At 42.4% G+C, this 24,363-nt stretch overlaps 1 protein-coding gene across 2 annotated transcripts in view; it reads left to right on the top strand.

Annotated features, from left to right (window-relative positions):
• Positions 1-24,363, top strand: part of LOC140209999 (putative helicase MOV-10) — a 77,298-nt gene that overhangs the window by 33,173 nt on the left and 19,762 nt on the right. For both annotated transcript variants that reach the window (XM_072278720.1, XM_072278719.1), the window contains exons 10-14: positions 469-616; positions 8,027-8,188; positions 10,152-10,255; positions 15,366-15,463; positions 22,537-22,653. In XM_072278720.1, coding sequence (XP_072134821.1) covers positions 469-616; positions 8,027-8,188; positions 10,152-10,255; positions 15,366-15,463; positions 22,537-22,653 — 629 coding nt within the window. The remainder of the gene's footprint in view (positions 1-468; positions 617-8,026; positions 8,189-10,151; positions 10,256-15,365; positions 15,464-22,536; positions 22,654-24,363) is intronic.

The following is a 24,363-nucleotide window of genomic DNA, read 5'->3' as shown; positions in this document are numbered from 1 at the left end:
CCCAAACACCTACGCCTTACCTCTTCCTCGATGGTAAACCTCAAACCTTTTGACTGAGCTTCTAGCCACCTGCCCTTCTGCTTTCTTTGGCTTCTCAATAGTTGTGTCTGTAGGTCAAATTTATTCAAGACTTGAGTTTATTTATCATTTACAGTGAGATGGTTTGTTTGCCTTTAAACAATCAACACAGCTGAGGGTGTGCTGGGGGCAGCCCACAAGTGTCACCACTTCACATTCTGATATTTTACTATGCTAAATTTGTTAGTAAATCCAATTTAACAATTCAAGCGAGAGATATAATCTCACTGGAAAGGCCAAGCAGGATGAGCGTTCAATCCTTGGAAAAAAGTGAAAGGTCTAAAAAATTGAAGGCCTGATGGTGGGGAATTCTAATCATTAAACTTGATCGTAGAACCTGGTCGGCAACCATTTGCATCTCTCCATATTTTATAACTTTGTTTTTTAAAGCTTTTATGATCGGTTCCTTGAGGACAATCCTGAACAAGCCAGAGCTGTCAGATTCATCGTTGCTGGCATCTCCAGACCTGCTCCATACTTGATATTTGGTCCACCAGGAACTGGAAAAACTGTCACTATTGTGGAAGCTATAAAACAGGTACCATTTGCTATTGTGCATGAGTCTGGATAGATTTTGATCACATTAATTTCCTGCTCTTGAATGCTACTGATTCTGAGTGTCTATGGCAGAATAATAGGCTGCCCAAACCCCTCCCACTGCTCTAGTTAAGGATCACCATTGTGAGTTTTGTTTGGTGTTTCCTTTGATTTCTCATTATTCAACAAGGATTGTGATATGGTTGACTCTGGTTCTTCCTGGTTGTTACAAACATCGGTTTATTACAAATGAGAAAACCTGCAGATGCTGCCTGGCCTGCTGAGTTCCTCCAGCATTTTGTGAGTGTCCCATCAGCTTATTTTCTTGATTACTATGCCTTTCTCTTTATGTTGAGGTGTTCCCATGTATAAATTGTTCAGCTTTTACACAGGAAATGAACATTATGTGGTGAGAAAGCTCATTTGCATGTGGAAATCACTTATTAATTGTCCCTCCTTTATATTTTTATGTTGTTAGTTTCATCCAAGTTTTGAAAACAGATGCGCGATTATTTGTGTGGTTATTTTATTCCGAAATAGTGATGTGACTGTTCATGTTTCCTCCTCGGGGCAATAGTTATAACATCAAAAAGATCTAATGAGCACTGAGGGATAAATTGTGTCATTTCTGTTTTGACTGACTTATAACTGAGCCACGTGGTGGCTGTAAATGGAAATATGAAAGCCTTTATTCATGGAGCGAATCTCCAGGAGAGTGAGTGTCCAGAAGAATCACACGGTATGGCAGTGTATCAGATTAATGCTGTTATGGTGGCAGTGATCACCATTTGGGGTTCAACTCCAGCGCTGTCTGTAAGGAGTTTGCAGGTTCTCCCTGTGACCGTGTGGGTTTCCTCCCACATTGTAAAGGTAGACGGGTCAGGTTTAGTAAATTCTGGGCATGCTATGTCAGGACTGGAAGCCTGGTGACATTGACGGGCTGCCCAGAACAACCCTCTGATTTAAACAAACAATGCCTTTCATTGTGTGTTTCCATGTACATGTTACAAATAAAACCAATCTTTATACTTCAGCACAAAGATAGCAATTAACTATAGTGTCAATCACTATAATCATCTACTTTAACATTTTGAGTATAGTCGCGTAAATTTACTTAATTACATATCTACGATGATGGCACATCCCAACTGGCAGAGCCACTTTGAAATTTCAGTTCTGGAGTCTGTTTCAAGAGCCAGACACCCAAAACTTCCCTTTTGTGACAGTATTGACAGATGGCGGCATGAATATACGACTAACCAGAAGATTAAGTGACAAAACACCTGCCCTGGAAAAAAAAATCTGTCCTTAAATGGCAGGGATACACCTTTAACAAAGTGTGAATAGTAGGGACATTCATCTGTTCATTAACACAAGAGACTCTGCAGGTGCTGGAGATCCAGAATAATGCACGCAATACGTTGGATGAACTCAGCAGGCCAGGCAGCATCTATAGAAAGAAATGATGCTGAGTCCTCCAGGATTCCTCTATGTAGTTTCAATAGGATAGAATCACAAACCTCCACGCACATACTGATAGGTTTCACTAGCCACAAAATATCAGTTGGATGTTAAACTGTGTGCAGGTTTTGTTTTCCTGAAGACTGGTTCTTAATCATAATTCTCCATAATTTCATAACCCAGAATGGTTGCTAAATTTCAACACTAAAAGGAATATGCTAGTTCTCATTTGGTTCAATCATTTTGCATTTCTTAAAGTATTCAGAAAACCCTTACCCCTTTCTGATGTTCTGATGTTATATTTAATCATGGAGGCTCCATACGATAAATCTGTCGACTTATCCTGGTCCTGTCACTAGTTCATGCCCTTTGCATAATAAAATGTCATTTTTGAAAAGTGCTTATTTGATTCCCTAGAATTTAACTATTTGATAGAAGTGTTAACAGTGGTTTACTTGCATTTGGAAAAGCATGGGAATATTAGGAATAGTCAACACTGGCTTTATTCAGGGAAAACCCTGTCTCAAACATTGATTTTTTTTTTTGGGGAAGTGATGAAGGTGATTGATGGGGGTAAGGCAGTGGATGTTGTGCGATTGAAGTTAGTTTCTCCCCCAAGGTGGAATTGTCAAATGCCAGATGACATAGGTTTAAGATGAGAAATGGAAAGTTTGCAAGGCCGGGTTTTTACATTAGAATGGACCTGCCTGGGAGGAAGTAGATGTGATAGCAATGTTCAAGAGACATTTGGACAGTCAGATGAGCAGGTAGGGGATGGAGTGTTACAGACTGTGCAGGCAGAAGGGATTGGTTTAAATTAGCATCATACTGGATGTAGGTGCCTTTTTCTCTGCTGTACTATTCCGTGTTGCAAATTTTCATTCATGACATGAATCCAATCATGTCTATAAGTATTAATACTCAGCTGAGTTGCATTAGTGGAGATTCCAATGGATTGAAGGGTATGGACTAAAGTAAGTGTGTGTGTGTGTGTATCTATCTATATACACACACACACTTTATATTTTTTGTAGTTGTATTTTACTGGTATTCTATATGAGCTTGTTATCGTGTATTAGATTATGAAGACATGCAGTCCTCTTATTATCATTTAGTAATGCATGCATTAAGAAATGATACAATATTAAATGTATCTGAGGATATATATGCACACACTTTTTTCTTTTGGAGTTGTATTTTACTGGTATGTTATGAGCTTGTTATCTTGTATTTGTGAGGACTGGTCCTCAAGCTGTGGTATTGTATTGGTTGGGGGGGTGGAGGAGAACCATCCAGGCTGGGGTCAGTGCTCCCCCCCCCCCCGTGCTTGATGGCACGTGTTTTGTACTCCCATTTATTGCCTGGTTGTGATACCATTTGTGCTTGCTATCTTGTGTGTGCTTTGTGCTGTGCTTGACTATTGGTATTGTGTTTTGTACCTTGACCTCACAATAACGCAGTTTCGTTTGGCTGCATTCATGACAATTAAACGTGAATTGTATTAGCTTAGGTAAGTGCTTCCGAATATCTGAAACATTAACAAATTTTCAAAGGCCTTTTGTTCTGGATACCCTTGGTGGATGCATTTAGGTTTCATTAGGGAAATTCTGTTCATTTCGCCTACTCTTTCAAATAGTTTGACCTGCTAACTCCTATTAATCATAGAACCATTTCATTTAGATCATTCTTTAATTTTAACTCTAGCAAACCTTGACTTCAAATCACTCCACACCTTGACCCACTCTCACCACAGTATCTTACTAGACCAACCCCTTTTGGTAGCTTTAGATCTTAGTACGGAGCTGAGTGATACAAATCATCAAAAAAAAAAGCAAATTAAACTTGCACAGAATGTAAATAACTAATACATGCTTAACCTTTGAACTGATGTTGCTTGTCACTTGTTTGAATTTGGTCATTATTTCTGGTGGGATAGCTGGCTGATCAGTTGAAAGATTGGGCATTACTGAACGTCCGTGATTCTACTTGTTTCCAGAAATGAGTAAAATGGTCTGCCATTTTCACTTGTACTGAGGCACAGTGAAAAATTTTGTTTTGCATGCCATCCATACAGATCTTTTCATCACAGGTAGTACATCAATGTAGAATATAGAGTTACACTTACAGAGAAAGTGCAAAACCCTAACAAGGTAGATTTTTAAGTCTAGAGTGCATCTGGTGGGAGACAGTACCATCGATTGTGGGAAATGTCACTGAGATTCTTGGGCTATAAATATATATAATATATTTTTTCCACATGAATATAGTTCTTTGTTCACTATTTTGAATGTGCTATTTTGCTTGTTTTTTTTTGCACCTTGACCCTAGAGGGGGGCTGTTTCTTTCGCGGTATCTATTATGGTGGAATGATAATTAAACTTGATTGGATCTTATTACACTAAAGGACCATTCAAGAGTCTTGTAACAGCGGGATGGAAACTTGTGTAACCTGCCCTTGTGTCTGGCAATATGTGTTTTTAGGGTTTTGTATTTTCTGCCTGAATTTTTTTTTGGGGGGGGGGGCTGTTGAAGAAGAGGGAACGTCCAGGGTGGGTGGGGTCTTTGGCATCCAGGGTGGGTGTGTGTTTAACGAATAGTGAGGAATGTCGACAGATTATAAGAAGAGTTTGTAAGAATTACATACATTTTAATTGTACTATTGAGAAACTTTATCCAAAGTGCTTTAAGAGCTGGTGAAGTAGAACATAGAACATTGCAGCACAGTACAGGCCCTTCGGCCCCAGATGTTGTACCGACTTCTACAAACAATCTAACTCATCCTTCCCAAGTAACCCTCCGTGTTACTAAACTCAAGAGAGTCTGCAGATGCTGGAAGTCCAAGCAACACACACAAAATGCTGGTCGAACTCAGCAGGTCAGGCAGCAGGTATGGAAAAGAGTAAACAGGTCCTGATGAAGGGTCTCGGCTCGAAACGTCGATTGTTTACTTTTTTCCATAGATGCTGCCTGACCTGCTGAGGTCTTCTAGCATTTTGTGTGTGTACCTTAAAATTATGACCCATCGTATTAGCTATTTCCTCCCTGGGAAAGATCTCTGGCTGTCCAATCTCTCCATTCCTTTTACCACCTTGTATACTTCTATCAATGCACCTCTCATCCTTCATTATTCCAAAGAGAATAGCCATAGCTCACTCATAAGACATATATCCTCATAAGACATGCTCTCTATTTTAGGCAGCATCCCGGGTAAATCTCCTCTGCACCCTCTCTAAAGTTTCCGCATCCTTCCTATAATGAGTGGATCAGAAGTGAACGCAGTATTCCAAGTGTGGTCTGAGAATTCTGCTATTAACCCTGGTTTCTCTTTCCATGGATGCTGCCAGACTTGAGTGTTTCCAGCATTTTCTGTTTTCTTTTTCCATTTCCTTCTCCAGTGTCTGTTCAGTGTGAAGCTACTGCTGTGTGGAGTACTTTAAGTGAAAAGTTCTGATATATTTAAATGAAGCTAACTAAATATATGACAGGGAAAGGGATGATAGAGGAAGCTGAAGGGTGTTTTCTCAGTGCTTAAACAGAAGGATATAAAAGTTCAACCAAGTATCCTGCATCAGGTCTTAAATTTTTCTGAAATATTCTGCTGAACATGTTATATTATTTATGTGTTTTCTGAACATTTTTTTTCAGGAGACCATAAATGTCCCTATTGGGGAATGTATCTGAATTCTATCAGGAGAAATCAGCTTATTTTCTTTATTCATTCAAAGTGCTTTCCAAATTATGAACAACTAACATTGTATTAGACTATATACTTTATTAAAAAAGCAAGACAATCAAATGTTGTGAACCTACAGAATGATGGACAGGTAAAGGCTCCATCGTTAATCCAACCTGTCCTAAGTAAATGGTAGATTTTGTGCAGCACATGAACCATCTTGACAAAGAACCATGTGATCTCCAAAGAGGTAGAAAACTTCCCTTCAAAATAAAATGAATAAAGATTTTGTTCTTGACTTTTTCTTTTAGAACTTGCCTGTAGGAGATTGAAATGAATTGCAGTCTAAAAGATTGGAGATAACTCTGGGACATAAGAGATTCTGGAGATGCTGGAAATTGTGAGCAGTACACATGAAATGCTGGAGGAACTCAGCAGCTCAGGCAGCATCTGTGAAGGGAAATAAACAGTTGAGATTTCAGGTCTGATGACGGGCCCAAAATGTTGGTTGTTTACTTTCCTTCACAGATGCTGTGTGACCTGCTGAGGTAGACCATAAGTTCTTCCAGCATTTTGTGTGTCTCGCTCCAGATCTGAGTTCCACTTGGAGCAAATCCAGTTCTCATTCATATATGCCAAATCTAAAAAAAAGCTCCATGGATTTGGAACTTCAGTGCAGCTGTAGAAAGGAAGTGATGGCAAACTGTTCGGTGGTTAGACCTCATCTGGGACATGGTCCATTGGAAGCACACATTGAGAAGGAAGACAGGTTTTTGGAGAGGACATCTGAGGGAATGGCACGAGGAACTTTGGTTGTTGATCCAAGAATATTTAATAAGAGTTATACAACTTGGAAACAAGCCCTTTGGTCCAACTCATCCATACTGACCAAAATATCTTTCTAAGCCAATTCCAGTTGCTTCCAGTGGACTTGCATCCCCCCATATACCTGTCCAAATGTCCCTTAAACATCGTAATTGTGCTTGCCTCTACACTTTCCCCTGACAGCTCCTTCTGTATACCCTGGAAAAGATTTCTCCTTGGGTTCCCTTCATATTTTTTCACCTCACTTAAAATCTATGCCCTCTAGTTTTAAGACTTCCCTACTCTAGAGGGGAAACAGACTGACTTTATCTATGCCTTTAGTAAGGTCATGTCTCTATCTCCTGCACTCCAGGGAGAGAAAAGCCCCAACCAATTGAGCCTTTCCATATTCCTCATGCCCTCCAGCCCCTGTAACCACCTTATGAACCACTGTAGCTTGATGACACCCTTCCTATAGCTGGGAGACCAGATCTGCACATAATACTCCAATGGTGCTCTCACCAATGGCCTGTACAGCTGTAGCATGATGTCTCAATTCCTGTAATTGATTTTCAGTTGATGAAGACAAGCATGCCAAACATCATCTTCACCATTCTGTTTACCCGTGACAGTGCTTTCACGGAATGATGTACCCTGTTGCCTAAATCTGTTTTGCAACATCCTCCAGGGTCCTTCCATTTACTGTGCAAGTTCTGCCTGGGTTTAACTAAGCAAGTTATGTGAAATTCCACCTGCTGTTGCTTGGCCCAGTTCCTCAGTTCATTTGGGTCCTTAGATTACCTTCTTCACTCTCCACCACACAACCAATCTGCAAATTTACTCACCATTTTAATAACATTGTCATCCAAGCCATTAATATAGATGACATTGATTTTTTTCTGACTACTTCCTCTCAGCCGATGGTTGTATTCAAGAGACCAGCTCACCCTGGATCCCATGATCTCACCTTCCAGACCAGCCTACCGTGCCTGAACGACCTTGTGGAAGGTCTCACTAAAGACCATATAAATGATGTCTGCTGTTCTGCCCTGGAAGTTTAAAACAAAGTCTTCAAAATGAAGAGTGTCGATAGAAAAATGATTCCCTGATAGGGTCAGGAACTAGAGCTGCAGAGTTAAGACAACAAGATTAAAAATAGCTCTCTTTTTATTGCTAATTATGATTTGAAATGTGTATGAAGGACTGAAGGGGATTCATTGGTGAAGTTTCAAAAGGAAATAGAGCAAATGCCTGAAGAAAAAGTCTGATGAACTGAAGAAAGCTGCAGGAGGAGAAAGATTAAATTGGATAATTACTGTAAGGAGCCACCTTTGGCATGATGGACCATTTTGCCATTACCTGTGTAATTAGAGTTTATTATCACTGTTTTCCTAAGAAGCATCATTTGCTTTGAAACACATCTGTGAGCCATTGTGTTTTTTTAATATACTGTATATTGGATTTAACTTTCAGGTGCTAAACTGTATACCAACGGCCCATATCCTGGCTTGTGCACCATCTAACAGTGCTACTGACCTGCTCTGCCAACGAATCAGGAGGTCTGTTGAGAAAAGATATATTTACCGCCTCAATGCTGCCAGTCGGAACTGGGACTCCGTCCCCTCGGATGTGAAGGTAGGACTGTACTGCTGTTGCTCACAACTCAGCTTTCTGTGGATCTTACCTTCGGAGTCAAAAGCTCGGATGTGTGAGTGAAGCAAAGCCACTACCGAGTACAATGAGCTGGTGAGAATGTGGAATTTTACTTCAGGGGGTCATGGTGTTGTATAGATGCATTTAATAAGAAAACTAAAGGGGAATGAATGCTGTTGAGACATGAGTCTGAGGACACTGGAACCTGGAGCAACAGGCTATCTTCAGGCCGAGCAGCATCTGTGGGAGGACATTGACTATCAACAATCAACTGTCACACAGATACTGCTCCATCCTCTGAGTTCCTCCAGGAGATTTCTTGTTGTGGAGTATTGTGTGGTGTATAAAGTGTTTTGTGGCACATTTTTCTGTCTTGTACCATTGCGTGCAGAAGGTAGTTACACTCTGGGACTGCTCAGTTTAGCTCCAGCTTTTAAATCAGAAAGGAGATTCTAGATCAACTAGATTTAGTGTTGTATAGTCACTTCCCTGCCCACAGAGCGGATGCTGATTGTGAAATGTCACATAGACGATGTAGGAGAGCTCTTTGAGATGATGACTGAAGCACAAAGATCTTTACTCTTTGCCATACTGTGTTTGATAAAAAGACGTGGAGGGCTTTACTCATTGATCCTGCTGTGACTGTATTTGTAGGACAGTGACAAATCTGTGCCCTTTGAGTTGAAGTCATAGAGTAAACAAGTACAGCACAGAAACAGCTCATCTAGTCCAATTAAACTGCCTACAATCATTGACCTGCAACAGGACCCTAGCCCTCCATTCCCCCTACCATCCTAATAAAACATTGAAATGGGGCTCACGTGCACCGCTTGCACAGGCAGCTCATTCCACACTCTCACAACCCTCTGAGGGAAGAGGTTTCCCCGTAATCTTTTGACCTCTCACATTTAACCCATGACCTCTAGTGTGGGATTGTTTAAAACTAGTTTACTCCCTTTTCTCTCTCATCTCTCTATCGCCTTCCTTCAGATGCTGATGTGTCTCTTGCACTACCAAGTCTTAAGGAAAAGTTCTGCATCTCCTGAGGGAAACACGGCAGCCTAACTGGTGCAAAGAAAACTCCCAGAGCTGCAATGTAATTACAACTGATCATTTTCTTTAGTGAAGCTAATTGCAAGATAAATGGTGGACACTGGGGAGAATCTGTACTGAGAGGCTTGTGGCCACTCTTCAGCTGACAAGTTCTTGATTTAGTTCCTCCAAGCTCCCACAGCACATCCTTGGGAGGTGTGTGTATGTTTCGTGCTTAATTCTCCACATTGAGATGAGAGCACTGTCAGTGAAAGCTGCATTTACAGGCCACTTAATATGTCAAAATGCTTTGCAGCCAATGAAAAGCTTGTCATTGAAAAGACATTGATAGAATCGATGTGATTATGCTGTTTCGTGGCACAGTAGCGTAGCACCTAACAGCACCAGTTATAAGATTGGGGATCAATCTCTGCCCGTCTGTAAGGAGCTCGTACGTTCTCCCCGTGACCGAGTCAGTTTCCTCTGCGTTTCTGGTTTCCTCTCACATTCTAAAGAAGTACGAGTTAGGGTTCATAGATTGTGGGCATGCTACGTTAGTGCCAGAGGCATGCCGACAAAGTTGCGGGCTGCAATCAGCACGCTCTCGATACAAACGACGCACTTCACTGCATGTTTCAACATACATGTGACAAATAAAGCTAACCTTCTCTATTTTCCCCTTTGTCTCTTGGAGTCATAGACTCGAAATGAGGGGTTGGCCACAGGAGGCTGAACTGAGGTGAATCTTTTTCACCCAGACAGTGATTTGCCTTTGGAATTCTCTACTCTAGAATGACACATTCAAATGCAATCAGTTGGGTTTCTACACGGGAAGTGTAATGACTGAAGATAATTAACCCTTCTTGTCTGATACCTTCATGCCCAAATAATACATGATATTGTTTTCTGATAGGAGTACTCCAACTGGAATGAATCTACTAGGAGTTATGAGGTCCCATCCAAAGAAGTGCTAAAGCAATATCGAGTCATTGCCAGCACTTTGGTAACTGCTGGAAGGTGAGTAATGAAAACGGTGTGACTTGTGGTAACCTTACTATAATGTTATAGAAGCCTACAGGGCTGAAGGATATTGGCTCTGTGTCATTTATTTTTTTCAAAAAAGGAACTTTATTTAGTCCCATTCCCTGCCCTTCCTCAAAGCACTAAATCAGGGGTTCCTAACCTGGGGTCCTTGGGCCCCTTGCTTAATGATGTTGGTCCATGACATATGGTTGGGAACCTCTACTCTAAAACCTAATGATTTATCTAATCACATTTGGAAAGGTTCTAGTTCTTTCTTCATACTCCGTGAGTAATCGGAGTATTTCAAGAAATGTTTTTTTTTAACCTTCTGGTTACCAGTGTCCTGACGACGGAAAGCATTTTTCATTAACAGGACCCCTCATGATTTTGAACATACACCCCCATAACTTCCTCTGCTCTTAAGAAATGTAATAATTTAGTTTATTGAACTGATGCCTCTTTTGCAACAAAAATAAACAAAGCCATTCTATACTGTGGGTGAACGTGTCCCAATCATTAGTATTCTGTCAACCAATGTTGGCATCAATGTTGTGAGTTGATATATTGTATAGCCAGTAGATAAGTTATCTTAATAGCAATTCCCTCTTCTCTGATACCCAAAACAATACACTGCACTATACTTAAATTTTTTTCAGTTATATAAAGAGTAAAAGGGAGGTCAGTGTTGATGTTGGACCACTGGAAAATGATGCTGGTGAGGTAGTAATGGGGACAAAGAAATAGCAGATAAGCTTAATGGGTACTTTGCATCCGTCTTCACTGTGGAAGACACTAGCGGTGTGCCAGATGTCCATGAGTGTCAGGGAGCAGGAGAGAGTGCCACTGCTATTATAAAGGAAAAAGTGCCAGGCAAGCCCAAAGGTCTTAAGGTGGATAAATCACCTGGACCAGATGGACTACATCCCAGAGCCCTGAGAGAGGTTGCTGAAGAAATAGAGGATGCTTTGGTCATGATCTTTCAAGAATCACTTGATTATGGCATGGTCCCAGAGGACTGGAAGTTTGCAAATGTCACTCCATTCTTTAAGAAGGGAGGAAGGAAAAAGAAAGGAAATTATAGGCCAGTTAGCTTAACTTCCTTGGTTGGGAAAGCGTTGGAGTCTATTATTAAGGATGAGGTTTGGGAGTACTTGGAGACTAATGATAAAATAAGTCAAAATCAGCATGGTTTCTGTGAAAAGAAATCTTGCCTGACAAATCTGCTAGAACTCTTCAAGGAAATGACAAGCAGGAGAGGCAGTGGGTGTCATTTACTTGGATTTTCAGAAAACATTTGATAAGGTGCCACACATGAGGCTGCCTAACAAGATAAAATCCTATGGCATTACAGGGAAGATACTGGCATGGATAGAGGAATGGCTGATAGGAAAGAGACAGTGAGTGGGAATAAAGGGGGCCTTTTCTGGTTGGCTGCCAGTGACTAGTGGTGTTCCCCAGGGGTCAGTATTGGGACTGCTACTTTTCACATTGTATGTCAATGATTTGGATAATGGAGTTGATGGCTTTGTTGCAAAGTTTGGGGATGATACGAAGTTGGGTGGTGGGGTAGGTGGTGCTGAAGAAGGATTGCAGCAGGACTTGGGCAAATTGGAAGAATGGGCAAAAAAGTGGCAGATGGAATAGTGTTGGGAAATGTACGATAATGTATTTTGGTAAAGGAACAATAGTGCAGACTACTATCTAAATGGGGAGAAGGTTCAAACATCAGAGGTGCAGAAGGACTTAGGAGTCCTTGTGAAATCTCCCAGAAAGTTAATTTCCAGATTGAGTCTGTGGTAAAGAAGGCAAATGCAATGTTGGCATTTATTTCAAGGGGAATAGAATAGAAAAGCAAGGAGATAATGCTGAGCCTTTAGAAGACACTAGTCAGATTGCACTTGGAGTATTGTCAACAGTTTTCAACACCATATCTCAGAAAGGATTTGTTGTCATCGGAGAGAGTCCAGAGGAGGTTCAGGAGAATGATTCTGGGAATGAAGGGGTTAACATATGAGGAGTGTTTGGCAGCTTTGGGCCTGTACTCACTGGAACTTAGGAGAATGCTGGGGGGATCTCATTGAAACGTACCGAATGTTGAGAAGACTAGATAGGGTGGATGTGGAGAGGATGTTACCTATGGTGGGGGTATCCAGAACTAGAGGGCACAGCCTCAAAATTGAGCGGCAACCCTTTAGAACAGCAGTAAGGAGGAATTTTTTTTAGCCAGAGAGTAGTGAATCTGTGGAATGCTCTGCTGCAGACCCCGGTGGAGATCAAGTCCGTGGGTATACTTAAGGTGAAAGTTGATAGTTTCCTCGTTGGTCAGGGCATCAAGCGATATAGTCATAGTCATACTTTATTGATCCCGAGGGAAATTGGTTTTCATTACAGTTGCACCATAAATAATTAAATAGTACTATGTAAATTATGCCAGGAAATAAGTCCAGTACCAGCCTATTGGCTCAGGGTGTCTGACCCTCCAAGGGAGGAGTTGTAAAGTTTGATGGCCACAGGCAGGAATGACTTCCTATGACGCTCTGTGCTGCATCTCGGAGGAATGAGTCTCTGGCTGAATGTACTCCTGTGCCCACCCGGTACATTATGTAGTGGATGGGAGACATTGACCAAGATGGCATGCAACTTGGACAGCATCCTCTTTTCAGACACCACCATGAGAGAGTCCAGTTCCATCCCCACAACATCACTGGCCTTACGAATGAGTTTGTTGATTCTGTTGGTGTCTGCTACCCTCAGCCTGCTGCCCCAGCACACAACAGCAAACATGATAGCACTGGCCACCACAGACTCGTAGAACATCCTCAGCATCGTCGGACAGATGTTAAAGGACCTCAGTCTCCTCAGGAAATAGAGACAGCTCTGACCCTTCTTGTAGACAGCCTCAGTGTTCTTTGACCAGTCCAGTTTATTGTCAATTCGTAACCCCAGGTATTTGTAATCCTCCACCATGTCCACACTGACACCCTGGATGGAAACAGGTGTCACCGGTACCTTAGCTCTCCTCAGGTCTACCACCAGCTCCTTAGTCTTTTTCACATTAAGCTGCAGATAATTCTGCTCATACCATGTGACAAAGTTTCCTACCGTAGCCCTGTATTCAGCCTCATCTCCCTTGCTGATGCATCCAACTATGACAGAGTCATCAGAAAACTTCTGAAGATGACAAGACTCTGTGCAGTAGTTGAAGTCTGAGGTGTAAATGGTGAAGAGAAAGGGAGACAAGACAGTCCCCTGTGGAGCCCCAGTGCTGCTGATCACTCTGTCGGACACACAGTGTTGCAAGCACATGTGCTGTAGTCTGCCAGTCAGGTAATCAATAATCCATGACACCAGAAAAGCATCCACCTGCATCGCTGTCAGCTTCTCCCCCAGCAGAGCAGGGCGGAAGGTGTTGAACGCACTGGAGAAGTCAAAAACCATGACCTTCACAGTGCTCGCTGGCTTGTCCAGGTGGGTGTAGACACGGTTCAGCAGGTAGACGATGGCATCAACTCCTAGTTGGGGCTGGTAGGCGAACTGGAGGGGATCTAAGTGTGGCCTAACCATAGGCCGGAGCAGCTCCAGAACAAATCTCTCCAGGGTCTTCATGATGTGGGAGGTCAATGCCACCGGTCTATAGTCATTGAGGCCACTGTGGCGCGGTGTCTTCGGCACAGGGACAAGGCAGGATGTCTTCCACAGCACAGGAACCCTCCGGAGCCTCAGGCTCAGGTTGAAGACATGGCGAAGTACTCCACATAGCTGAGGGGCACAGGCTTTGAGCACCCTGGTACTGACACCATCTGGGCCTGCAGCCTTGCTTGGGTTGAGACGTTTCAACCGTCTTCTCACCTGTTCAGCTGTGAAGCCCACCATGGTGGTTTCGTGTGGGGAAGGGGTATAGTCATGAGAGCAGGGTGGGGGACTGTGAAGAGGGGTAGGAGGGGAGAGTGGAATATGTGTTGGTTGGGGGCCAACAACAGATGACTCGTGGGGGATGGGCAGGGGCCACAATGTCAAATCTGTTAAAGAACAGGTTAAGTTCATTGGCCCTGTCCACACTGCCTTCTGCTCCTCTGTTGCTAGTTTGCCGGAACCCAGTAATGGTCCTCATCCCATTCCAGACCTCTCTCATGTTGTTCTGCTAGAGTTTCCACTCAAGCTTCCTCTTATACTTGTCTTTAGCCTCCCTGATCCTGGCTTTCAGGTCCCTCTGTATTGCCCTCAGCTCCTCCCTATTTCCATCTCTAAACGCCCTCTTTTTAGCATTCAGGATGTCCTTAATGTCCTTTGTTACCCATGGCTTGTTATTTGACTAACAAAGGACAGTTCTTGTCGGAACATTGCAGTCCACACAGAAGTTGAGGTAGCCAGTGATATGGTGAGAAGGCAGATGTATGGGGTTAAGTGAAATCCAGGATAAGCCATGATGGAATGGCGGAGCAGACTCGATGGGCTGAATGGCCTAATTCTGCTCCTGTACAAGACATTCTGCAGATGCTAGAAATCCAGCGTAACACACGCAAAATACTTGAGGAACTCTGCTGGTCAGGTAGCATCTATGGAGAGGAATAAAAAGCCAATGTTTTGGGCCAAAACCTTTCAGACTTGGTCTTGATGAAGAGTCTCATTCCGAAATGGCTCTGTATTCCTCAATGTAGATGCTGCCTGACCTGCTGAATTCCTTAAGCATTTTCTTTATTACTCTGCATTATACAGTTGAGCCCATGCTAGTTCCACTCTCTTTACCACTCCCGTACCATTTTATTATCCACCGTTTATAATACCAATCACCCTTTCACTTCTCAAAACCTTTTAATATTGTGCCTAGTCTGATTCCACTCTACACATAACAGAGGAGCCCAAGCAAACTCAACACTCTTGAGAAAATGGAGAGTGGACCTCTACTGATCACCAAACTCCCGTTCAGAGGAGCACTTGGCCAGTGTTCAGTTCATACATGAGTATTTTGGAAGGATTTGTGTTTGGTAGTGGACAAATGCTACATATTTGAGTGGATATTGTGCATTTCTGAAATGGGTGGAGTGAGAATCAGGTAAGGATTACAGAGCATTTTATTGTTGTTTTTCTATCTATTTTTAAACAGACTAGCTTCTGCAAATTTTCCACCTGGCCATTTCTCTCATGTGTTCATTGACGAGGCTGGACATGCTGTTGAACCTGAAAGTATCATTGCAATTGCAGGTAAAAATATGTTAATAATGTACAAATGAACTTTATTTTCCTTATTTTCCTGAGGTATCAGCCCTCATTTCTCTACCTTTAATTGTACAAGGTTAGTGTTGTTCTAAGAATCAACTCCGGGGTCTGAGAAGACTGTCAGCTGTCACTCAATTCTTAAAGAAGGGATGGAGGCATAAGATGGGAATTTGTAGGCCAGTTAGCCTGACTTAGTGGTTGGGAAGATGTTGGACTCTATTATTAAGGGTGAGGTTTTGGGGTACTTGGAGGCACATGATAAAGTAGGCCAAAGTCAGCATGGTTTCCTTAAGGGGAAATCACACCTGACAAGTTTGTTTGGAGCTCTTTGAAGAACCAGCAGGCAAGATAGGCAAAGGAGAGTCTGTGGATGTTGATTACTTAGATTTTCAGAAGGCCTTTGACAAGGTGCTGCACATTAGCAAGCTAAGAACCCACGGTATTACTGGAAAGTTACTAGCATGGATAGAGGATTGGCTGACTGGCAGGAGGCAGATTAGGAATAAAGGAGGACTTTTCTGGTTGGCTGCCAGTTACTTGTGGTGTTCCACGAGTCAGTGTTGGGACCGCTTCTTGTCATGTTATATGTCAGTGATTTGGGTGACGGGATTGATGGCTTTGTAGCCAAGTTTGTGGACGATGCAAAGGTAGGTGGGAGGTAGGTAGTGCTGAGGAAGCAGGGAGTCTGGAGAAGGACTTAGGAAGATTGGGAGAATGGGCAAAGAAGTGGCAGAGGGAATATGGCATAGGGAAGTGTATGGTCGTGCACTTTGGTAAAAGGAGTAAAGGTGAAGACTATTTTCTAAATAGGGAGAAAATTCAAAAATCAAAGGTGCAGTACTCCCTAAAGCTTAACTTGCAGGTTGAGTTTCTGGTAAGGGAGGCAAATGCAATGATAGCATTCATTTCCAGAGGACTAGAATAGAAGAGCAAGGATATAATGTTGAGGCTTTATAAGGCATTGGCCAGACCACAATGGGAGAATTATGAGCAGTTTTGGGTCACTTAACTTAGAAAAGATGTGCTGGCATTGGAGAGGGTTCAAAGGAGGTTCCAGAGAATAATCCCAGGAATGAACTATGAGGAGCTTTTGATGGCACTAGGCCAGTACTCGCTGTTTAGAAGAATGAGAGGGCGATCTCATTGAAACCTATTGGATATTGAAAGGTCTGAATAGAGAGGATGTGAGGAGCTATGTTTCCCATGGTGGGTGAGTCTAGGACCAGAGGACACAGCCTCAGAATAGAGGGACATCCATTTAGAACAGAGATAAGGAGGAATTTCTTTAGCCAGAGGGTAGCGAATCTGTAGAATCCATTGCAACAGACAGCTGTGGAGGCCAAGTTATTTGGGAATATTTAAAGTGGAGGTTGCTAGGTTCTTGATTAGTAAGGCCATAAAATGTAACAGGGAGAAGGCAGGAGATTGGGATTGAGATCAGCTATAATGGAGTGGGCAGAGCAGACTCGATGAGCTGAATGGCCTGTGTCTGCTCTTATGTCTTATGGACTGTAGACAGACTGCTGCCTTGCACCGTAGATGGACTCCCTTGGTACTTTGTTCTTCTGCTGTCTCGTTAAAAGATGTCACCAGTTTAGTCTTGCATCCTGGTCTTTCCTCCCAAATCCCACGCATTCAGCAATTTCAAGCTCATGCCTTTGAAATTTAATGCTCCAATGTCATTAGATTTTCGGGTAGTTTTTTTTAGATCTTAACTGGGGATACAGTTCTTCTCATCTCATTTTTTGCTTGTTAATTTAAAATCGCAAGAACTTTGAGCACTAACTCACTTATTAGAGGAAACTGTCCCTCCCTGAGCTCTTAAAAGCCTTCATTTATATACAGAGCCTATAAAAAGTATTCACCCCCTCCCCCTGGAAGTTTTCATGTTTTATTGTTTTACAACATTGAATCACAGTGAATTTAATTTGTCTTTTTTGACACTGATCAACAGAAAAAGACACTTTTGTGTCGAAGTGAAAACGGATCTCTACAAAGTGATCTAAATTAATTACAAATAGAAAACACTAATTGGTTGCATAAGTATTCACCACCAAATGACACGCCAAATCATCAGTGGTGCAACCAATTGGTTTTAGAAATCATTTAGTTAGTTAAATGGAGATTACCTGTGTGTAGTCAAGGTGTTTCAATTGATGGTAGTAATGATACACCTGTATCAGGAAGGTCCAACTGCTGGTGAGTCTGTATCCTGGCAAAAACTACACTATGAAGACAAAAGAACACTCCAAGCAACTCTTTGAAAAGGTTATTGAAAAGCACAGGTCAGGAGTTGGAGACAAAATTTCTAGGTCACTGAATATCCCTTGGAGTACAGTTAAATCAATCATCAAGAAATGGGAAGAATATAGCACAGCTGAGAGCAAGCTGTCCTCAAAAACTGAGTGACTGTACAAGAAAGGGACTAGTGAGAGAGGCCACCAAGAGACCTATGACAAGTCTGGAGAAGTTGGAAGCTTCATTAGCTGAGATGGGTGAGACTGTGCATACAACAACTATTGCCACGGTGCTTCACAAGTCGCAGCTTTGTGTGAAAGTGGCAAAGAGAAAGCCACTGTTGGAAAAAAAAACACATGAAATCTCGGCTAGAGTTTGGCAGAAGGCAAGTGGGAGACTCTGAAGTCAGCTGGAAGAAGGGTTAAAGGTCTGATGATACCAAAATTTTACTTTTTGCCCATCAGATTAAATGCTATGTTTGGCATAAGCCAAACACCGCACATCATCAAAAACACACCTTCCTTACCATGAAGCATGGTGGTAGCTGCATCATGCTGTGGGGATGCTTCACTGCAGCAGGCCCTGGAAGGCTTGTGAAGGAGGGTAAAATGAATGCAGCAAAATACAAGAAATCCTGGAGGAAACCTGATGCAATCTGCAAGAGAACTGTGACTTGGGAGAAGATTTGTTTTCCAGCAAGACAATGACCCCAAGCGTAAAGTCAAAGCTACACAGGAATGGCTTAAAAACAACAAAGTTAATGTCCTGGAGTGACCAATCCAAATTGAGAAATCCAGATCTCAATCTAATTGAGAATTTATGGCTGGACTTGAAAAGGGCTGTTCGCTCACAATCTCTGTGCAATTTGACAGAGCTTGAGCAGTTTTGTAAAGAAGTATGGGGAAAAATTGCAGTGCCCAGATGTGCAAAGCTGACAGAGACCTATCCACACAGACTGAAGGCTGTAATTGCTGCCAAAGGTGCATCTACTAAATACTGACTTGAAGGGGGTGAGTAATTATGCAATCAATTATTTTGTGTTTAATAATTGTAATACATTTAGACCAATTTGTAGAAACTTGTTTTCATTTTGACACAAAAGTGTCTTTTCTGCTGATCAGTGTAAAAAAAAGCCAGCCAAAGTAAATCCACTGTGATTCAATGTTGTAAAACAATAAAACATGAAAACTTCTGGGGGTGGGGGGGGGGGGTGGATAATTCTCATAGGCATTGCATATACTGGGTCACTTTCCTCAGGTCATCAGTTCCAATTTCTCCAGCTGATCTACATCACTGCATGTTACACACTGATTAATCTCCTCTGTATCCTTTCCAAGTACATTGTACAAGAGGCCAATTCCACAGGATTTCAGGAAGTGGCTACCCTGCCCCTCGAGTACAGATAGACATCCTGCTCTCTGACCAAATTTAAGCTTCCCAGCTTCTTGCTTCATCCCCTCTTCCCTCATCCTCCTACATTCCCTGACCTGAACTCGCCTATCATCTACCAGCTTGTACTCCTTCCCCTCTCCACACCTTATTATGGCTTCCGCCCTTTCCTTTCCCGTCCTGGGGAAGGATTTCGGCCTGAGGTGTTGACTTTTATTCCCCTCCATAGATACTGCCTGGCCTAATGAATTCCTCCTGTAGTTTGTATGTGTCTGTTGCCTAAAGAGGGACAGAGCTGGCAGCTTAATGTCCTTGGTTACAGGGTTTTCGGATGACATGGGGCCTTAATGAGGGTGAGGAAGTCATACTTACTACAGGGATATGATGTGCCTTTATTGTCATTGTCAGACTGTTCTGTTTGGGTCTTAATTCGGCCTCAGTGCGTATAGAGCTCCAGACTGGATGAGATGTCGTAGAGTCATAGAAAAGTACAGCACAGAAACAGGCCCTTTGGCCCATCTAGTCCATGCTGAAACCATTTAAGCTGCCTACTCCCATTGACCAATGCTGGGACCACGGCCCTTCATATCCCTACTATCCATACTGTACCAATCCAAACTTCACTTAAATGTTGAAACTGAGCTCATGTGCACCCACTTGTGCTGTCAGCTCATTCCACACTCTCACGACCCTCTGAGTGAAGGAGTTTCCACTCGTGTTCCCCTTAAACCTTTCTCCTTTCACTCTTAACCCATGACCTCTGCTTGTAGTCCCTCCAAACTTTAGTGGAAAAAAAACCTGCTTGCATTTACCCTATCTATACCTTTCATAATTTTGTATACCTCTATTAAGTCTCCTATGTTGTAAAGAATTAAGTCCTAACCTATTCATTCTTTCCTTATGATCCATGTCCTCCAGACCCAGCAACATCCTTGTAAGTTTTCTCTGTATTCTTCCAATCTTCTTTGCATCTTTCTTGTAGGTAGGTGGCCAAAACTACACACAGTGCTCCAAATTAGGCTTCACCAATGTCTTATACAACTTCAACATACCATTCCATCTCCTGTACTCAATTCTTTGATTTATGAAGGCCAGTGTGTGAAAAGTTTTCATTAAGACCCCATCTACTTTCAATGAATTATGGACCTGTATTCCCAGATCCCTTTGTCCTATTGTATTACTCAGTGCTCAACTGTTCACTCTAAGACCTACCCTGGTTGGTCCCATCGAAGTGCAACCATTTGCACTTCTCTGCATTCAATTCCAATTAATGGGGATGGAACAAGTTTCTACCACAGAGATTTCCATTACAGTTATATTAACTCGAGACAATGTGGTAAGTGATCAAAATCAAGAGGTTAGAAGTTAAATTAATTTACATCAAGCCCGTGCCTACAGTCCACACAGTGATGAGATTTACTAGAATAGAGCCAAAGACTGGTTCTATGGAGAGACTGGAAAAGTTGTGGCTGTACTCAAGTATAGATGGGAAGGAAGATTTTAATGCAGGCTCAGCACCAAAGGAGTTGCCAAAGAAATGACAAGGTAAACCGTTCTCCTCTCTGCAGAGATCACCATTCTAAATAAGTAGCAGAAACATCTGGTGCAAAGGGTAGGTGAAGATTTCTTAATGATGCAAATTGTAATCTGGAAAACACCGAGGTTTGGTGAAGGTAGATCAAACAACTTCTAAAAGGCCATTAAATATCTGAAAGAGAGGAATTTACAGGTATGAAGCAGAAGAACAAGAGTGGGCCTAATTGGAAAGTTCCTTTGATGGCCCCGCACATTGAAGAATGATCTCCCGTGAAGTATTAGTCTGCATTGTGTTCATGTTTTTCTTCGACTGTTTACTAGTTCTCTCAGAGTAGCAGCTGTTGTTTTGATGATTGGCCCAACTCTTTCCAACATCTTGGCTTTCTGCTTAATGAGAATGGAATTTGTGTGGTGAATACACTAGAATATGAATATAGTCACAGTGTATCAGGTAGAGGTAACTGCAAATGCTCTAATCACAGTGACTGTAAATGGTACAGCACAGAATGAATCAACTATAGAAGAGCAGTCCGTGTTCATCTCCACTGCTCTTTTTCCCATTGCTTTGTTTTATATGTGTTTATCTGATTTCCTTTTGGGAATTGCTGTTTCTTCCAGATAACAACGACTTGCTGTGGAAGTTATAAAATAGCATCATTTTGTTGTACAGGAAGGAGGGGTTACCAAGCTGAAACATTAACTCTCTCTCCTGTTTCCAGCACTCTTTACATTGTAAATACATGCTGGTACCTATGCGCTGTATTTATGCACATTTTACTCCTATCTGCACTTGAACCTCAAACTTTATTTTTATAGTATTCTGTATAATTGTTGAATGTTGTTTTTGTTTTAAGTTGCTACCTGACCAACATGCCACAGCAAATTCCTAAAGCATGTAAATATATGTGGTGAATAAAATTGATCCTTGATCCTTTTCTAGCAGGCATTTTGTCTGGTGCTTGATTACTAGCCACTAGAGCCAATTTATTTCTTATTCAAAATTTAGAAATTCAGGTCCAGGTGAAGGGTGTCAACCCAAAACGTTGAATGTACATCTCCATCTATAGATACTCCCTGACCCACTGAGTTTCTCCAGTGTCTCTTGTGTTGCTTCAGAAACTTTACGTTTTTATTAAGTACATCCCAAAACTTCCTGTTCTCAAGGGGAACAGAACTAGTTTTAACAGTCATGATTCACAACTGAACCAGTTGAGGTGACTACTTACACCATTTTCCATCCTAGATCTTCTCCTCTTCAAAAGGTAGAAGGCTAGTAAGGAGAATAATCTGCGCACAGAAATTGAAGAACTATAACAGAAAGTGAGCAGTAGAGAGAGAGCCATTGTCTATGCAGCCCTGTGACATGGGCTTCGTTTTGGTGCAACTACTGGGCTGACTCTGGTACTTGGAAGGATGAATGGAACAAACCCTTTAGTGAATTCACTCCACATGAACAGAATTTCCCCCCACTTCACCTTCACTTAGACAGTTATATGTGACAAATTAAATAAGTGTCTTATTATAGGGCGACGCAGTAACATTAGCATAATGCATTACAGTACCAGCAGTCTGGGTTCAAACTCCCACCGTTCTCTGTCAGGATTTTGTATATTCCCCATGTGGGTTTCCTCCCACATTCCAAAAATATATGGGTTAGACTTCACAAGTAGTAGGGATGCTGTGTTGCTATTGACAGAAACAGTGCATTTTTCGATTTACTTGTGAGAAAGCTGATCTTGATCTTTAATCATGATGCAGTAGGGGGAGCTCCATCAAGGTTAGGGCAAGATGAATTGTTGAGGAGTAGAGTGAGTCTGACTCTGTACCTTACCCGTGCCGTATGTTGCCTGTTGCACAGTTCTCAGTGTATTGATGCCCACGGTTTACTCTTCAAGGATTGCTAGATCCAGTGGATTTGGGAAACAAAGATGGTGGACAGCTGGTTCTGGTTGGGGATCCAAAGCAGCTGGGACCTGTGCTGAGATCTCCCATCGCCATCAGGCACGGACTAGGTAAGTGTGGATTGAGGTGGGCTTTCTGAACTCCTTCTTGCTCCCTACCTGCTTAGGATGTTTGAACCTTTAACTGATCTAAATGTTCCTTTTAGATCCTTTCTGATATGTTACCCTGGTGCCAATTGCAAATGTAAATGAATGAGTAGTTTCATTGTTGCTTTGCTAAACTCATCACTTTTACATCCTGTCAGCAGCCTCCTAATCAGCTTTCATTCATTTTCATTTTTTTACATCACAAACTAAATTGATAATTTTTTTCCAGGTTCTTGAGTTCACCAAAGCTCAATAACCGTAAGGTCATAGACCATAATATATATATATATATATATATATATATATGAACAGAATTAGGCCATTTGACCCATCGAATCTGCTGTGTCATTTCATCATGGCTGATCCATTTTTCCTCTCAGCCCCAGTCTCCTGTATCCCTTCTGTTGTGACATCAAAAATCTGTCGACCTCTGCTTTAAGTACACCCAGTGACTTGGCCTCTACAACAACCTGTGGCAATGAATTCCACCAGGCAAAAGATCCCAATGATCCAGAAATCTGACCATCTGCCCCCTGCACCAGTTCCTCGACCATGCATTTATCTGCCAAATCTTGCCCATCACTGGTGCGTGGCACAGGCAACAATCGAGAGATTACTACTCTTGACGGTCCTGCTTTTCAGCTTTCTACCTAGTTCCCTAAAACCTCTCCTCAGGACCTCCTTGCCTTTCGTACCCATGTCATTGGTGCCAATATGTATGAAGACTTCTGGCTGCTCACCCTCCCCCTTTAGAATGCCCAGGACCAGATTAGAGACATCCCTGGCACCAGGAGGCAACATATTATCTGGGTGTCTGTATTGCGGCAACAGAATCTCATCTCTATTCCTCTAACTATGGAATCCCCTATCACTACTGCAGTCCTCTTTGCATCTCTTCTGCTTTGAGCCACAGTGCCAGACACCCTGCAGCTGCAGCTCCCTGGTAGGCCATTCCCCCCCCCCCACCACCACTTTAGATCCTTTCCTATACCCACTTCCTTTCTTCCTCCTGACAGTCGCCCAGTTACCCTGTCTTCTGCAACCTAGGGGTGACTACCTCACTGTAGCTCTACCTATCACTTCCTCAGTCTGGCATCTGAGCCGGTAGTCATCGAGCTGCAACTCCAGTTCCTTAACGCACTCTTTGAGGAGCTACAGCTCGGTGCACCTGGTGCAGATTTGATGATCTGGAAAGGCTGTATGCCTCCCAGAACCCCCACATGTTACAGAAAGTACATAATACTGCCCCTAGAGTCATTCTCATTGCTCTAACTATGCCCTAACAGATACGGAATGAGGAATAAAAAAAGTAGAAACTTATCAGCTACTTACCTTGTGCAAGCCTGTTGAGCCAACACCTCCCCACTCTGACGCTGGTCCACTCACACAATGGCCGCTCAGCTTGCCCCACCTTACTTTTTTATTCATCTTTGCACCTGAATCCCGTGCACTGATTGGTTACAGTTCAAAGTCCAAAAACCTCCTTGAAAAGCTGCTTTTTAAAATCTTTATTTGTGGATCTGTGTGAAGCTGCTGCTTCTACTGGCATTCCCGTTCACTGATCGGCCACAGTTCAAACAAATAACAGACGTTAACTGGATGGTTTCTAATTGTTGCTGCAGACAACGCACATTTAGATCAGAAGGGTAGGATTGAGGTTTAGCAGTGGGATTG

This window comes from Mobula birostris, chromosome 14 (assembly GCF_030028105.1).
Source record: "Mobula birostris isolate sMobBir1 chromosome 14, sMobBir1.hap1, whole genome shotgun sequence".
Classification (NCBI taxonomy): domain Eukaryota; kingdom Metazoa; phylum Chordata; class Chondrichthyes; order Myliobatiformes; family Myliobatidae; genus Mobula; species Mobula birostris.
This window is presented reverse-complemented; position numbering and strand designations above follow the sequence as displayed.